Here is an 18121-nt window from a genome sequence, read left to right as displayed (position 1 = left end):
ATCTGTAAGTGTCTTCCTCTTTTGACTCTTTCTAGAGTTGGCCCTGTATATACAGCATCGAACCTGAGCAGATCTGTGCCATGCACCCTGTGCCATTAAAGCTGGTGGTAGTTCTCCTCTGGAGACTGGAATATAGAGGATTTGATTTTCATCCTTGTCTCCGCCAAGAAGTACTAAATGGGCCTCAGTGGCAACCTAGAAACAGTAGCTGAGCCTTTGGCTTAATTTGGAAGCTGTTTAATCGGAATGATATGCTGCCTGCATAAGGAGCCTCTACTAAGATGATGTTTCTCTAGCTCTGGCTGAATTTATCACTGAGAAATGTTGCATTGGGAAAAGCAATTGCTCATACAGCAACTGCATCATATTACGGCTTGCCATTTAGTATGGTTCTCTGCTGTACATCTATTGATTTTTGAGGAAGAATGATGTATTGGACAAATTTTTCTTCAATAGAAACAAAATTACTGGTGAATAAGAATCCAGTTTCTAGGGGAGGTGCTGGTTCTCCACCTTTTCTCCAGCCTGTGTGCCAGGCACTTCAAATGAGTCATTGAAGTAACATTTGCAAATGGATCATCACATTGCACCCTGGACCAGGCATGCAATTAACTCCTTCTGAGAGCAAAGGCCAGAATCATCCTTCAGGAGCTGGGTTTCTTGGTATGGTTGGCTAGTTCAGAAATGTGGATAACCATCTGCAAAGTTCAGCCACAGCTGGACCTGCGTAGAGGCACTGTGCGTTAATCTAGCATGAGATTCAGTAGCCAACAGCCCTGGGGTCTGATCTCGATTCCATCACTGACTTGCTGTGTGCTTTGGAGAAGGTCATTTAACCTTTCTCTGGCTCATTTTCTCCATTAGTATAAGGGGGGAATGATACTAACCAGCTCCTAGGAAGTTGTGAAGCATGACTAAGCTGTGTTTGTCGTGTAGTGTGGAAGTACAAAGTATATCTAAGGCCTCCAGAAGCAAAGATAGGAAAAGCTGACAGGAGTTGCTGGCTCCTAGCCTGAGGCTCAGCCCCAGCACGTGGCTTCCAGGAGTGCCAGAATGGAGCTATTAGGTTTGTCATATGCGTAATTCTGTGTCTTGTTTCATATCACCCAAAGGACCTTGTTCTGTTAATTATTTTTCTTATTATCTGCTCTGTGACAGTTGTGAGTCCCTCTTATAGACCTGGCCCCTGATTGCAGCACAATCCTACCCTGAGGAGGGGAAGTGGAGAGGGAGGTGCAGATCTCTTCTCCCTAGGATTTAGTGACAGGACGCATGGGAAAGGTTTGAAGCTGTGCCAGACTGGACATTAGGAAGCCTTTCTTTACCGAGAGAGTGGTCAAACACTGCAACAGGCTTCCTAGAGGGGTTGTCAATGCCCTGAGCCTGTCACTGTTTAAGGGGCATTTAGACAATGCCCTTAACAACAAGCTTTAACTTTGGTCAGCCCTGAATAGTCAGGTAGTTGAACCAGATGATCCTTGTAGGTCCCACACAACTAAAATAATCTATTTTATTTTATTCTATGAATATAGGGAACCTCTTTCTGGAGCACCATGAGCCTACTTGAGGCTCCAGTAGCTCACCCAAGCTGTGTTGAATGCCTCTTTCAGTGCAATAATAGTCCCTAACAGAGAGAGCAGCTCTTCATTCAGTTATCTTCAACTTTCCCTGTCCTAGTTTTGGCTGGAATAGTTAATTTTCTTCTTAGTAGCTGGTACAGGGCTGTGTTTTGGATTCAGTATGAGAATAGTGTTAGTTGTTGCTGAGTAGTGCTTGCACTAAGTCGAGGACTTCTCAATTTCCCATTCTCTGCCAGCGGTCAGATGCACAAGAAGCCAGGAGGGAGTGTGGCCAGGACAGCTGACCAGAACTGGCCAGAGGGATATTCCATACCATAGAACATCATGCTTGAGTATATAAACTGGGAGCAGTTGGGCAGGAGCGGCTGATGACTGCTTGGAGATGGGCTTGGGGATGGGGGAATGAGCAATTATATTGTGCAACACTTGTGTTTCTTGGGCTTTATTCCTCTTTTTCTTTTTCCTGTTATTATTTTTGTTATTATTACAACAATAACAACAGCAACGATAATAATTAACTTTATTTCAATTATTAAATCATTCTTATCTCAGCCCATGGGTTTTATCTTTTTCCAGTTCTCCTCCCCATCCCACCAGAGAGGGTAGGGAGTGAGCAAGTGGCTGCATAGTACTTAGTTGCTGGCTGGGGTTAAACCACAACATTCCTTAAAAGTATTTTTTTCATGATCAAACATTATTGATAGTTTCTGTTGGCTTTGTTTCTACTTGCAGAGTAATTGTCTGCCTACAAAGAGAGGGGGCTTGAGAAAGCCTGCCCTGTAAAGAGGGAAGGTTGAGCTTCTCACAGTGACCGTGAGGTGCAGGGAAGTAGCAACAAATGAGCAGGTGTAACATGTCTTGTAGTGATACAGACTAGCTGAGTCAAGGCATATTGTTGGTCTGCGTGTGTGTCCAAGCCCTGAGAGGTTCTGGTGGTGGTCAGCATGAGGACTCTTGTGGCTCCCAGTTTGCTAGCAGGGGTTGTTCTGAAGCATAGAGAGGTTATCTTACCTGCTTGGTGTGTGAGGAGTTAGGAAATGTCAACAAACCTCACTCATTTAAATAGAAAAAATAATCCGAAGGTAGGGTGGACTTTCATTGGTACATGATCAGTCCATTGGCTGCAGGCATGTTCCTCCTGATCTACTATAGCAGAACTGAAAAGATTGTACTCTCTTAATTAGAAGAAAGCACCTCTTAATCAGCCAGTACAGTGCTGACAGATGCAGTGCCTGAAAAGAGGCACTGAAAAAGAGGCCTGAACGAGTTACTGAAGCATGTTGCAACCCTTATAATTTCAGAATTCTTAAGAGGAAGGGTCTCTGCTGTTATTCAAGCACTCTTGTTATGTGGCTTCCCAAAGGAAAGGCTTAATTTGTCTTTTATCTCTGTTGCTCAGTGGCATCGTAGCCGAAGTGCTTTGCCTTCAATGTAAATTGATTCAAGGCCAGGCAACGTGTGAAGAAGTGCACAGGCACCATGTTACAAAGTTCACCCAATGTGCTCTTGGCTGTATGAAATAAACAATAAGCAGCTTTGACTTGAGAATGTCATGGAAAGCAGATTTAAGTGGATATATTCTTCCACACCCTTTCTTGAAACACAGCTGCTCTCCTGCTGTTATGGTATGTATGCTGTGTGGTACCAGGCACTGTGAGCATTTAATCATTTTACAAGCAGCCAGATACAAATTACGAAGCCAATTAGCAAATACTTTCGTTTACAGGATTTACAGTGCAGCTTGGCTCTGTTCATATGTACATGAGCATACTGGGCCCAGTTCGAGAAAGTAATTCAACATCTACCCGTGAGTGTAAATGACACTTCAGCAGTGGTTTACATGCTGTGCCCCAGCTTTGGGGGTGAGTTATTCTCCTTAACCAGGGCCTAGACTACTGGACTGGCAGATCAGCTCCTGGCTGTGCCGCAGATATGCTCTGTGATGTTGGCTGAATTGCTCAATCTGTGCTTTAAATTTAAATGAGAATTATGGATCTTTTTCACTCTTTTGTATATATTTAGATGGCAAATTCTTCAAGACTAGGTTGAAGGTCTTTACAACAGCTAAATTCATGTATCTGAGCTGGGGAATAATATCCTTCTGCAATCAGAGGTGGCAGAGAAAGGATCTGCCCTCAGGTTGTTTAAACAAGCATCGCTGTGAATCAGTCTCCAGAGGAACCACCATCAACTCTCTCTGTGTCTTAATGCAACAAAACCACTGTCTTGGCTGAGAGCTCATTACTGTTTAACATGAGTGTATTCAAGAGTGCACTGATGTTCGTGAATAATAAGGTTAGTAGCAATAATAATTAGCAGCTTGAGGTGTAGTGCCATTTGTCCCAGAGCACTCAGAGGAGTGTAGTCACTTGCTCTGGAGATGGCTGAAATGCAACCAACTGGTATGAAACAAAGCTTGTGTTTAATACTGTGGAGTGAAGCTGTGTGACCTTTTAGGACAGAAATTAAGAACGTTGTCCTATCCCTCCAAGTTTGTGTTCCAGCTTTTTATGCAGAAGAAGGAGGATATTAGAATAGCTGGTTGCACCAGGCAATTGCTGTTCTGGCCTAGTCCAGATGGGTTTAATTTAGGAGAGAAAGGAATCAGCCAACATTCACTTACAAGACAAAACGATAGGAAAAAAAAAGACAGAAAAAAAGATCAAGAAGGTACCTCATCCATTCATGCAGAGATCTCAGTGTTCTCATATATTTCTTAATCATACTCTTTCAGTTGCTCTAAATTATAGTTCAGCAAGGCATTAAACAGACATAACTTCAAACACAAGCAGAAGAAAAGGACACAAATGGGGCAATTCTAGGTACAATAAACCATGCCTGTCATTCAGAGACCTTGCTCATTCTTGAACTGAAATTGCTGTTAAAATGCAGTTCATAAAAATGGCACTGTCTGATTCAGCAGCTCTTTCCCTTTGGCTTTTTACTCCTGGTATAGCTTTACAGAACAAGTGTTGTTAAGAGAGCATGTTATTAATTAAGGATTAGTCAGTTCTAGCTGGGCAGGTCAACTGGAGTCGGGAGGTTTCTCTGATAGCCTGGTCTGCCTACAGGTGTTTGCATTGCTGCTGATAAGATGTGAGGAGGATCAAACAAACAAAAAGAAACTGCCAGTAGCTGTTCAGACACCAGGTGAGGCAAGCTGATGAAAAATGTAGGGAAACCCTCCTTTCTGTAAGAAAGCCTTAAGGTCAGACTTGGAGAGCTAAGGTTAGAATAAAGCTTTTGGAAGATCGTTGTGCTGTTCACATTAGTATGATGTTCCTGCCTGGTTTAGATCTCAGCCACTTGAGTGGGTTTGTCCAAGTGCCATCCAGCAATCACTGAGAGGACAGACTGGCTTTATTGAAATGGACACTATTTCTGTCTGCATCTGTTTTGGCTGAGTGCAATGAAAATTGTGTCCCTTAGATACGTCTCTTTCATTAAAGATATTTTGGTTGAATTTGCTCTGCTGTGCTATCAAGGAAAAAAACCCTGAATATTAAAATCTATTACTTAGTCAAACTGTCCAGTTTTTGCAAGACTAGAACAAGGAGCTGAAATCTGCATTATAAGACTTCCAAAATCAATGCATTTAAATAGCATGCTTAACAACAGGATAGAAACTTCAAGTCCCTAGTTATGAGAACTTTCTCCTGAGGGTGTTGTAAGATTGGAGGCCTTCTCCAGGAGTAGGCTTCTTCCATGATATCTCATGACCTGGCATTGCATTAATATTTTGGTGAGAGTAGCTATGTGGTGTTCTAAGGGAGTTGTCAGATCTATCACTGGATGAGAATTTATTTCCATTTTGAAATTTTAGCTGTGTGTATGCTTACTGCCTCTGGTCTGCTGAATGCACCTGGAAGATCTAATACTTAGGTCTGATGCTGATGCTAAAGAGTTAATAACAAATTATCTGGGAGAGTATGTAGCCCTTTGCGATAGAATAGGTCTTCAGACTGTACAAAAGAAATGCTGGATCTTCACTGATAGAACTAGGAGAGAGGATGGAGATTTTGTGTGTGTGTACTTCTCTGCGTACTTACAGGAGGTATAACAGTCACTGATATATTTTCTTCAGATATTGCTAATGGGTGTCATTCTTCTGTGGGTAACCAGTCCCAGCACAGAATAGGATGGTGCAAATCAGAGCAAGTCAGAGCTACATCAGCTGAAGATTTGGTACCAGGAGTTTGACTTCCCAAGCTCCCCATCATCCTTGTTCCTATCGTTCTTTATTGACAGTCAGCAGCATTTGAGACCTTTTGATTTATTTATAGAACTGGAACAAAGTACACATGCAACTCTATCATTATGACTGAGGTGATATACAAGTGATAGATAACAGAAGGAGGAAAAATTGTTCAAGCCTTGTAGTGGTCATTGTGACCCAATAGAATCTCTCATATGTCAAATTTTTAATTACTTTCTTTGCTTGGGCAGAGTGTGCTGCTGAATACAGACCCTAAACAAGGCTCTTCAGAAGAGTCCTTAGGACCTTTTCATCACTATAGGAGCTTTCCACTGGTTTCTCTGACTTTACTGACCTAAGACTGGAACTTGCATTTTCACTAGATAGGGGAATGTCTGTATACTGGCACCTCTAGAACGGATGAAAGTGGATCATTAAAGATGCACTTTCTACCATTTAAATAGAGCCTCTTGAAGAAACATGGTTCAGTTCATCTTGTATGATATAAATGTGTCTTCTCTGGGAGATTGTGGTGACAGGGATGTTGGAAAAGGATCACTGCTCTTTAGACCTCCTGACAGGTGGGATGCAAAAATATGAAGTTAGATGTGGCCAAAAGCCTCAAGCACAGAATCCAGTCTGTATGGCTTGATATGTCAGCTGATTCCTGGTAACTGCATTGTCTTAGCAAGCAAAAAAGTGAGATAAATCCTATTAATTAAGCCTCATCCATAGTCATTTATGCAAATGTTGTTCCCTCCTATTTGTGGTGGGATATGAACATTCAGAAGAAGGTGACAGGAGCTCAGCTGATGTGTGGTATCTCATGCTACAGTGACTTCTGTCAGGAATTCCCTCGCTTTGCCTGTGAAGAGACAATGACAGAAGGATTGGGAATATCTGCAGTCAATGCCTTGATTTCCCTGCTGATTTTCTGTGCAGAGAGATTCTGCTGAGAAGTATTTGCCCTCTTCCCTTCCATGAAGTCCTCAATGGGAATGCCTACAAGGACAGGCTTGGGGGGGGGAGCATGCTGCGGGAGTCAGCTTTGCTCCAGCTGGCTTCTGTCCAATCCCAGTTTTCTCAGAATGCAGTGAAAAACATGACTGCAGCCCATGCAGACTGCAACTAAACCCTGTTGAGGGTTTGCAAACAGCCCTTAGTGGTTGGGATTTCATTGTGGATCTTCATTATGGATTCTGAAATATTTAACACCAGGACCTGCTCAGAACTTTGTTACCAAGTTCACTAAGATACTGATGTACAACTCAGTGACCAGGTATATAACTGGTTTTGTATTCTATGGAGAGTAGTCCAGGAAAAACTTTTGTTTGTGGATATGAATGACCAAAACCCATTACTTGCTTTAATAACTTTCCCTTCCTTCTTTGGTAGCCTAATAGTTTGTAATTTTTCTGCTTGTTCATGCAGGAACTACCTCTTCAGACTTAGTCTACACAACGTTTCTCTTATTCAGGTATGTTCACTTTTTACTCTCTTGTTTTATTTGACTTGTTAATGAAAGTTCTGTAATATTTGATGTACATTTTCAGAAGTCTATATAGTGTAAATTTGCCCAAAGTGGTGGAGCAGCGAGAAGACAAAGTGAGAGCCAGATGCTTATTCCCACTCCAGGGATAATGCTGGGGGAAGGGCTCTCCTACACTTGCCCACTTGGATGGTGCTCTCTGGCTTTGATTCTTGAGTGTTTGGGTGGTAATGGGATCTGCCAAAAATATGGCATCTTAAGGAACAAAACAAGTAGTGTGACTGATACGTGCTTAAACACAACAATCAGTAGAAATCCTTGGCTTTCTTTAGAGATGTCAGCAACATGTCGGAGAAGCTTTAACTATTCTCATCCATCCTCATTTTTAGCCTTTGTTAGCCTTTGTGAACATGGATTGCTGAGGACCTGTGCTTTGCTGAATGCAATACTAAACCCATGATCGGACTTGCAAGCATTCAAGAGGGAAAATGGGTTGAAAAATGTATGTTACCCACGCCTTTACCAAGGCAAAGCAGCTGAAGTTTGAAAGGGCTTGCAAATATCCAGCAGTATTAGGACTTTGCTCTCACTGCACTGAATCTGGAATTGAAAGATGTGGCAAAAATTCTTAGTGGAAACCCCACTGCTTATCTTTAAATAAATAAATACTTATGCTTTGGGATATTTACCATCTTCTATGATTGCTAGAGCACCAAAGATGTATTCAGCATTTCTCAGAGAGTCTGAGAGGCCTTACTCCTGTACCTGACCATGCAAAGAAGCCATTAGAGTAGTACTGCCAGCCATTCTGATGTGCACAAGCCTTTTGCTGTTAGTAAGAGTTACAAGGATAGATGGAGAGAAGAAAAGATGTTTAATGGTTGTAAAGTGCATTGAATCTTCCTTTAAAAGGAAAACAAAGTCCAGAGTTACCAATGACAACAATAAAGAATTAGAGAAGCTGATACTCCCATTTGGCAGTAGTTTCCCTTTGCAGAGCCATATTAGCATGGCTGGAAGGTTTCCAACAAGCACATAGAAGAGGGAAGTTTCTGTAGTTATGAGAGGTGTAATACCTTCTGCAGTACCTGTTATCACACTGCCTGACACAGCCTCTTGTGCTTGTCAGATGGGGGATCCCCTTCTGTGAAACCCGATTGTGAATTTCCCTAATACACGTCTGAAGTCAGGCTTGGCTCGGGCCCTTTTCAGTGCAGTGATTTTCCTTTTCTACACTGCAAAACATGGAAGTCTCCTTCTATGGCACTGGAGGTTGCTGTGAGATCTCCGGTTAACATAATGAGCTTAGTTTGCTCCTGCTTTCTGGGTGTATCCGGTCACTTTGCCAAGACTTTTTGCATGACAAAGAGAGCATGGAATTATGTTGACACACGTGTTGGGAATGATGGAAGCAATTGTTTCCCGACCTAATGGTTGCCTAAGTAGCTGCTTGGCTTGTCTCCATAAAGCCCATGATGCAGCTTAGAGGCACCCGCTCCCACCTTCCCTTTGCTGTGCATCGTTTTAAAGATCAGATCAGAAAGGAAGACAAGAAACACAAAGAGCTTGCATTTAGTCCTACAGAGGTGCAGTTTAAGAAATAATCACAATGTTAATTTGCATTATTTTATATCTCCTCTTTGCTTTTAAGTAAAATATGGTGTGGATCTTGTCAGGCCTGATTTGGGCAAGTTTTTCATCTTGAGATTGTGTTCTGATTTATTTCTGCTCATGGGATTTTATGCTGCCAGTGGTGCTAAATCTGCTTCATGGTGCAGGTTTGTGCTGACAGATGTCTGCTCCCTTGCATTTGTACTTCCATGAGGTGGGGCAGAAACATGAGGAGTACAGCCTAGGAGACAGCAGGATATGCTGGTTGTGGGACAAAGCCTTGCAGTGTGTGGAATGTACCTCTCTAGACAGGGTTCGGTGAACTTTAAAGCTGTTTTTTCCTGGCTGTTCTTGTGCAATCCCTAAGCTGCACTGTACCTGTGGGGAAATGAGAAGGGCACATTTCAGCCCCACAGTTGTCACAGAAAGGAGGAGGGGCCAGGGTGTTCCTGAGAAGGAGATTACTCTGAACCGTCTTTTCAGTGCGGGTGGCAGCAGCATCTCAGAGGAGCAATATCCCTGTGCCACTGCTCGTTAGCACAGCGAATTCAGTGCTTCAATCTCTCATTCTCTAACGGGTAGATTTACTAGCTCACTCTACCTAATGCATGTTTTCCTTGACAGTTATCTGTTCTTTAACCAGAAAATGAATATTTTCTGCCATTGAGCAGACCATAATGTTTTTCCTCACAGCATGACTCTATTCATTGCTTTCCAATGGGAATATAGTATTTTTTTTTTGGATTATAATCCCCTTTATGAATATTGCATATCACAAACCCAGTGCTGCTAACCATGTCATTACTCCCTGGTTTTAGAAAGGTTTTCAGCTCCAACATTTTAAAAGACTGTGCTCTTTCCTTATACCTGTTGAATGATAGTGGTGACCTTTCATTTAAGCCCAATACAGAATCAATTAAAATGAGCAGAAGTTTTCTACCAACTTCAAGGATCATTTTATGAAACAGTCACTCTTGAAAACACATTTTTGATATCTTCAGTTTCAGAAGCTAAAATTACTGTATTAATCCTGAATCTGTGTTGGACTGCCATTAATATAAACTGAATTTTGTAATCTCCACAGCATAAGAAGACTGGAGCATCATGTAGCCAAGCCATATAGTTTGGATAGGAAGTTATTGTCTTGGAATTGCAGAAGACTAAAAGACAAAATGTATTGTATAGGCAAGTTACTGATTAAGAGTTGTGTAAAAAAGATATCATTACCCTATAGAAGAATTTTGATTTCAGGGAAGTGAAGGAAGAGAGGTCGATTTTAGGATGTGTCAGCTCTTGGGCCATATTATAAAGGGGTCAGTTTTTTTCCTTTCTTAGCTCTCATCTGCTCTACCATATGCTGATGTTTCCTCCTCGGTTAGAATGTTCTGTTGGTTCTGCTGAGGTTGTTTCTCCAAGACTGTAGTGCTGAGTAGTACATGAGAACTACTGAGTGGAGCACAGCAGAAACTGAAGCAGAACAAGGTCATTTCCTGCTCCACAGAACCAAATGTCCCAACTTCTCAGAGATTTTTCCTCTTCCTCTCTTTCTTTCTGAAATGTGTTTCAGAAATTCCATTTGGAACCTGAGAAACTTTTCACCAAATGAGTTTTAGTTGGATGAGAAATTTGGTGGTGGTTAATTTTTTTGTGAAAAATGTTTTTGGCTGAATTTCAGTATCCATAAGGAAATTGAGGCCAAGGTATTTTGGGGATCACTTATGGTTTTGCCTACCTCTTTTTCTTGAGGCACCTTGTAAAGAATTACTGAAAATCAGCATCTTGAGGTGAGGTATCCAGAAGCATCTGTTAATATTGGAAACTTTGACATGTATTCAAATTCTTGGAGCAGTCAAGAGGCATAGTTTTAAAATGGATACTGTTCCCTAAATCTTTAGCATCTCTTTTAAACTAAATCCCTGCAACATGTTTCATGTCCATCTTTAAATTGTCCTCTTACATGCATTGTAAACTCTCAGTATGAGGCATTTTATAGAATGCATTTTTTAAATGATGTGCACTTGGAGCACATGCTGTTTAATTTATGCATCAGTCTGAGACAAGGTTAGCTGCTAATTTGCAGCTTTCATGGTGAGGCCATAGAAAAGTCAGTTTTATACTAGAGTTGATAATTAATAGAGTAGGTGGAAGGGTCATTTTAAAAACAGAAGCCTTTGAGCAAATTTTTAAAAATGCGTAAGGCTGATTAGGACCTCTTATCAAGGAATGCTGTTCTCTGGTGTGTGTTAAAAGCAGGCTACTTGCTGGCATTTCATAAATCCCAGTGCAATGCCTACCCCCTGTTCACCCTGATTTTACCTGGATCTTAGAGTTCTCAGTTGAACTGAGTAAAAAATTACTTTTTCAACCTTTTTGAGATGCCAAGATTTCCAACCTTTTTTGCACTGAGATGAAAACAAGACTTTTTTTAAAATCTGAAAGAGAAGGAGATAGACATGTGGTTACTTTGAATGCAAATACTCTGGATCAAGTTGTTTTCTGAAGCATCAAAGGAGAGCATTTGAATGTGCATTTCTGTCATCTCAAACAATTGACCTGGTTTGTTTGGGGCATCCCCTTCTCCTTTCCCTTTCCCTTTCCCTTTCCCTTTCCCTTTCCCTTTCCCTTTCCCTTTCCCTTTCCCTTTCCCTTTCCCTTTCCCTTTCCCTTTCCCTTTCCCTTTCCCTTTCCCTTTCCCTTTCCCTTTCCCTTTCCCTTTCCCTTTCCTTTCCCCTTCCCCTTTCCCTTTTCCTTTTCCTTTCCCTTCCCTCTGGATCTAAGAAGTCCTTCTGGACTCTCATCTGATAAGTTTAATAGAAACTGTTATAATTTCTAAAGATGTTTTGGTTTCAATTAATTTTTTACTGGAAGATCTCATATTAAAAAGTTTCTAACCAGCCCTGTGAAGTTTGTGTGCTGATATGTTATATCAGGTTTGTAGTATTTAAGCATTTAAAATACTTCAAGAATCTACACTGTATTTTAACAGACTATGAAAGAATAAATGACTACACCTATTGCAAAACTATTTGGAAGACATAAGTTATTTCTTCTGCTAAGAAAGACAAAAAAATTGAGATTAAAGTGTGTTTTAATTGACAATTTAATATTTTTTTTTCCTGAGGAAAAATTGAAGACAGGATTAAGTTCAGAGAGAGAGTGTGTTAGTTCCTAGGCAGTCATAAACACGAATTTGGAAGGATTCCCTTTGGAGTTACACACTGTCCAGTACCACCTGGGTCTACAATTACCCCATTTGCAAAACACGAACATGGTACAAAAAATGCAGCTTCATTTCCTTCTGAAATTCGGCTCCACATTTCTAAATAAGATCCCTTACATTCACATGGGCACTTTGGAGAGTGTTACCCGGTCACTAGGGCAAAACTTGATGAACTTCTCAGCCACTGAGGCATAACAATTAAACCCAAGCTTAAAGTTATCCACATGCTGAGGCAGTATCCGCTCTTAAGGCTTGATCTGAAGCTTACTGAAGTCAATTTCTTTCTGCTGATATCGTGGGGCTTTGGAATGAGCATTTTGAAATAGAGACAAAACTGCAGCCTCCTATTCAGTGCATTTCTGATAAGGGGTTTTACTCCACATTTTCTTCCCTCAGTGTAAGAAGCAGCAACATTCTTGCTACAGAGATGAAGCTCTTAGACCACACAGCTGCTCCTGAAGACACACTTCCCTCCCTGCTACTCCCTGAAGGGATTTTTAACTCTGTGGCCTAATCACTAGTAAATCAACAGTATGTATCAACAAAGTGTGGTTAATAAAACTTGTCTATCAGTCCTGAACATGTCACATAGCAACAAATGGAACAGGTTTTGTCTTTTACACTTTGAATCAAACCGAGCATTAAATGCATTATTTTCTACTTATTTAGGGCTCAGTAGTGCCACACTTATACGCGCTGATGAGAAACATGCTCTGCAAGTGTATAGAAGTGTGAGGAGAGATGGCAGAGTTTAACTTAGTTTTTCTCAGTATATTTGAATAAAATATGATAAACAAACCCAATGGGGAGCAGTGAGTAATATAGATTACATCACAAATTGTCACTCAAGTAATCTCTCCTGATGAAAATATTTTACTGACAAATGTTAAGGATTCTCAATATGAAGCCCTGGCACTCATCAGAAAACTTGCAAATATTAGATAAATCTTACATCCCCAAGAGTTGCTGGATAGGCACCAGATGGGGCTTGGAGGGCCAAATTCATAGTGCTGGCTCTACCCACAGATGCCTGAGGTAAAGTTAATCTGCCCAGTTTGTCTGCATGTGAAATAGGGATATAGCGCTCCTTTGTAAAATGCTGTGGGTTTTGCCAATAAAAAGAAGGTAAAAGTATTGTATTTCAGATTTACTTGCAGAAACCTCCTTGAGCCAGAACCGTTTCTATTTTTCAAAATATCCTTTCAGACATCATGAGGAAATTAGGCATTGATATGCAGCATGAGCCCAGGGATACTCAGAAGCTAGCCCAACTTTGCTGAAGATATTTATTTCTTCAATCTAGTTGGAGTGTCAAGATTATCATCCAATTTAAAATCCAGTTTGGGAAGTAATTCTGGGAAAGATTGAGAATATTTTGCCTGTCTTTATGTACCACTGAGCTGCCTGACAGGAACTCTATTTTGAAACGTTCAGGAATAAGCTTGACTTTCCAGAAGCCATTTTCTTCTAAGCAGTTTATTATTTGTTTCTTGCAGATTTCCAGATACATATTTGAATTATATGGCACATATTTCTAGATACAACGTTTATTTCTTTATTTTTAGGCCAATGCAGTTCCCTTATTTAAAAACATAATCAAAACCTCTACTAGAGCAGATGCAGTCTTTAATATGTGGCTCATAGCTGAGTTTAGATTGTCACATATTTTATCAGTATGAAACATTTTTTATTAACAGATTAACATATAAATCTATTCATAAATCACCTTCCAAAGCTGCATCTAAAACCTCTCACTCTCAGGCTAGAAGTTTAATGCTATTCCATAATAAAGGTTATATTGGCTGAACAAACTTTCTGGTAAATTCAGCTTTTTATTCCTATGGTTTCAGGTTCCCAAATGAAATTTACTCCGTGAATACACCCTTTCTTAAAAATGACTGGTTAGGAGCTAGATTGAGGCTTTCAGGTATAGGTCTCCTTTCCAAAGATTTATCTAAGACAGAAATTTCTACCTGGAGTGGGAGATGAGGGATGAAAACAAGGCCTGTCAGACTGGAGGTGACCACGTCTGAAGGCCACGCTTCATCCTTCAAGGACACACTTCTCCAGCTCCTCACTGCTGTGAACTGTACTCTTTAACAGGCTCCAGTGTCTGCTGTTGGGAACCAGCCTTGTGCTGATGTTAGTCATCAGCTGAAATTCAGAGAGCCAAGAAAGCAAATCTCTCCTCATACTGCATAGCGTTGAGTGATTTCTGAACACAACATTCCTCCTGTCTGGGAGAACCAAACTGAGGAGTCCGTTTATAGCCAGCAAAGCTTTTAAGCCCAGGTTTAGCTTTAAATAAATGTCAGTTTTCCTTTGAGAATTCTCTGAGTTAAGAACATGCTGCATGCTCTAGTGAGTGAGAATATGTTTCAATATGTGCATTCATAAGTCTGCTAAACTGGGTCAGAGTCCACTGCCTAGTTATGACCAATGTAATTGCCCTCTAAAGTGAATATTCAGGCATGGTAGAGGAAGTTCTTATATATATATATATATTTACATATTATTTTTTATATATGTACCCACACACAGGAGGGTCATATACATAGGGTACAGCATGTAGAGGAGGTTCAGGAGCTATACCTAAGCAGGGCAGCCTTCTTGGAGTTAGTGAAGGCCACAGATTTGATTTGCATCCAGAGGAGAACTACCCTGTTACACTCACTCAGTAAAGTGAGGTTTGCATGATGAATGTCAGCTGTGGATTGCCAGCCTGCCTTTCTGGGTAATTTGTTAGTTGTCATTCCCTCCTTCCCTGCCTCACCTCACCTACAAGCCAAAATTACTACAGGGGTTTTGGTCTTTGTCAGCAAACATTATGAGCAGGATTTAGAAACTGAGAATTTAATTAGCTGCTGAAGTCACTTACTGATAACAGTAGCATAGTGGACTCCTTATTTGATAAAATCCTGTCAGGTATTTTATGTGTAGGGAATGAAGACTAATGCTCTTATGTCTTGCAACTTGCAGTCGGGACCATTAGATGTCCTTTAGAAAGAGGAGGGGAAAAAATGAAAATTTAAAAAAAAATAAATTCCTTGGACTTCTCATTTCCTGTCACCAGTGTTGCTTCAGTATCTTTGCAAAATGTATTTTTGTTTACCTGTTTAGCCCTTTTTCTCTGTGGGCTGCTTCCCACTCCACCAGCTCCAGGAGGCTCTGGGGGATCTGCGTGTGCTTATGCCCTGGCTGTCCCCTGCCCTGACACACACATTCATCCGTGGCTGCTGTTAACAAATCCAGCCCTGCAGATGTTCCTGACAGGCAAATCAGCCTCTTGTTGTAGACAACACCTTACCTAAACTGACATTTATATAAACTGAGATTTATATAAAAATATGCTGCTTTTTATTATTATTACTTTAGGGATGTGGGATATTTTTAGACATTGGCGTGGTTTATTCTCTAGCTTTAAGTGCTGGCTTATCGCATGGCGCAGAAAGCATTTCCTAATTGCTCCTGTCCCAATTAGGGCTCTCTGATATGATCATTACTGAAGCCTCCAACACAGCAAGGGTTTAAATGCAGCACCTTCACTAAGAGCAGTTGATGTGGGAGCAGCGACTTACTGAGTTTCACACACTGAGTGCAGGGTTCACACAGCCAACTCCTGCTTCACACTCTCCTGGGGAGGAGGTGATACCTCTCACAGTCTTCCCTGTTCAGCAAGCCTAGATTTGTGCTGGTTGGATCCTGGGCAGAGGTCCTGCCTTCCTGCTGAGCTGGCACTAAGGTTTGCCGCTACCCAGGGCTGTGCGCTCAGGGAAGCGCTTTTCCTGCCTGGGACACCGTGCCCTGACCCATTCCTGGTGTGGGAGCTGAGCTGCACATGTTGGAAGTCAGAAGTAAGAGGAGTCCTTGAAAACACAAAGAAGCACACTGGGCCTCTTACAAGATGAACAATGGAGTACGTAGGCCAATTACTGCAAAGAAGCAGCACGTTGGTGCTTTTTTTAAGACTGAGATTACAGAGAAATATCTACATTTTTTTCTCTAAGCAGAGCTTAAGAGAGATCCAAATGATACACATCCATTGTACTGGCTCTCTGCACAGGATTAAGTTTGACCCTGATAGCATCCAGTCATTTATAATGAGAGCATTAAAAAAATCACCATTTATTGATTTGCATCTCTCTAAAAGGGCCCACAAATGACCTCATGTTTCCCCTAGAACAAACTGTTGAGTTCTTAGGAAAAAAGAAAACCAATATTTTATAGTAAACACATTTCATGTCACTGTGTGCATTTTTTCCCCTAGATAAATAATTCTACTTTTCTCTGTTAGTAACAGTTCAGCTGATGTGTGTTTTACAGCTTCTTTTAAATGCAGCAGTTCTGAATGACTAATACAAGGGGATTATTGGATCTACAGAGCAGAGTCACAGACATGGCCTGCACAGCTGTTACCAGAGACCCAGAGCTGGGGAGCTGAGATGGGAACAGTTTGCTCATCACTCCCACAGGACATTGATCCTGTCTCAGCATGGCAGGTGCAGCTGAATCCTTTGAAAGCCTCAAAGAGCTTTGGCCTCCAAGGTTTCACCTGCCTTCGCCAGGCTGAGCTCAAGGAAAGCACAACCCACATGCTAAGAGGATAGATGAGTAAACAGGCACAACCTTGACTATGCCTATGGCATCCCCAGCCACTCTGACTGGAGAAGGATGGGAAGTTTCCAGGCTCAAAAACCTTTCTTCAGGGCTGGAGGAGGAGGAGCAGCAAACCTCCAGCTAAACAAGATCAGGCCGTAGCTGCTGTGGATTGCCTGCTAATGGGTAGGTAGTGGAAAAGGAAGGTTGGGTTGTACCACTGGAGGAGCATGGCATGACAGAATGCGGTTGTGATGCATAACTGAGTTGCTGGGTGCCACTGCAGCTTGAGCAGTTAAAGAAACAATGATCTGAAGTTAATTCTAATGTCACTGAAATGCTTCTTTAATCTAGAAATTACACCATGGTTATAGCTATCCAATACTACCAGTAACATGATCAAGTACGGACTAAGGTATTCTGATACTGTGGAGACCAAGTGTGAGGAGCTAGGGGAAGGAGATATGCAGAAAAAGCATGTATTTTTCTCCATTCGCTATAAGGAGAATTTGGAGAGCATGGACTGGCTGCCTCACTTGTAGACAGCTGTGAAGAGGTAAGGTTTTTCCAGCCATCTCCAGTCTGAGCTTTCTTTTTCCACATGTGAAGCTGAGATAATGAATGACATTTCGTCCTTTTGAAGTACTTTGAAATACGTGGCTTTCTATTTAAGACCTAAGCGTTGTACGTGATGATATGCACTTGTAAATATAGGAAATTTGTCTAAATTGTGAGCCCACAAAATTGTTATATTCTTATCCATACTAATTATAAAGTTAAGCAGTTGTTACCTTCACCTCTGCTTTCTAGGTAAGCAATTAGGCAATTTCAGCATGTCCATGTGTTTAAAATGGACCCATTTTTCACTACTTGTTTACTAAACATTTTGAATTAAAACCTTTGAATGTAAAAATAGAATAGCTGGGGTCCCCTAGGGGAAAAATGAAACATGAATGTATCCCTTGAGATAGAAATACTTAGAATGTGACTAAATCTATGAATTTATTTTAAAAAGAGAACAGCTTGGAAGGAATTCGGAGGAGAGTTAATAAATATGTTTTTGCCAGAAACACTTCTGTATCAGGAATGTGGACCAAATTCCATACATTATTTTAATTATTAATTATTCACTTCAAACAGGAGACATAGCATGGTTTTGAGGTTTTAGAAATAGAGTGTTTTAATTCCTTTTAAGTAAGGAAAAAGGAATAACAGGGCTGCAGCTATTTGAATAGGCTGCAAGGTGTTTCAGAAAGAAATTATTTAAGCTTTATTAAGAATGAGGAAAAAAGTTCTTCAGTTAGCCTGGAAGTATTAAGAGACATACTGCAATTGCATAAGAAGAGGGGATTTTGATGCATGGGGCAGAAAGGAATGATCAATGGTTCATAAATATAATAGTGGTAAACACAGTGACAGGAGAAAAAATG

At 41.0% G+C, this 18121-nt stretch overlaps 1 protein-coding gene across 3 annotated transcripts in view; it reads left to right on the top strand.

The window, feature by feature from the left end:
• Positions 1-18121, top strand: part of SEMA5B (semaphorin 5B) — a 271865-nt gene that overhangs the window by 158920 nt on the left and 94824 nt on the right. For all 3 annotated transcript variants that reach the window (XM_032693508.1, XM_032693510.1, XM_032693509.1), the window contains one exon: positions 7207-7252. In XM_032693508.1, the coding sequence (XP_032549399.1) occupies positions 7207-7252 (46 nt within the window). The remainder of the gene's footprint in view (positions 1-7206; positions 7253-18121) is intronic.

This window comes from Chiroxiphia lanceolata, chromosome 7, assembly GCF_009829145.1.
Source record: "Chiroxiphia lanceolata isolate bChiLan1 chromosome 7, bChiLan1.pri, whole genome shotgun sequence".
In the NCBI taxonomy this organism is placed as follows: domain Eukaryota; kingdom Metazoa; phylum Chordata; class Aves; order Passeriformes; family Pipridae; genus Chiroxiphia; species Chiroxiphia lanceolata.
This window is presented reverse-complemented; position numbering and strand designations above follow the sequence as displayed.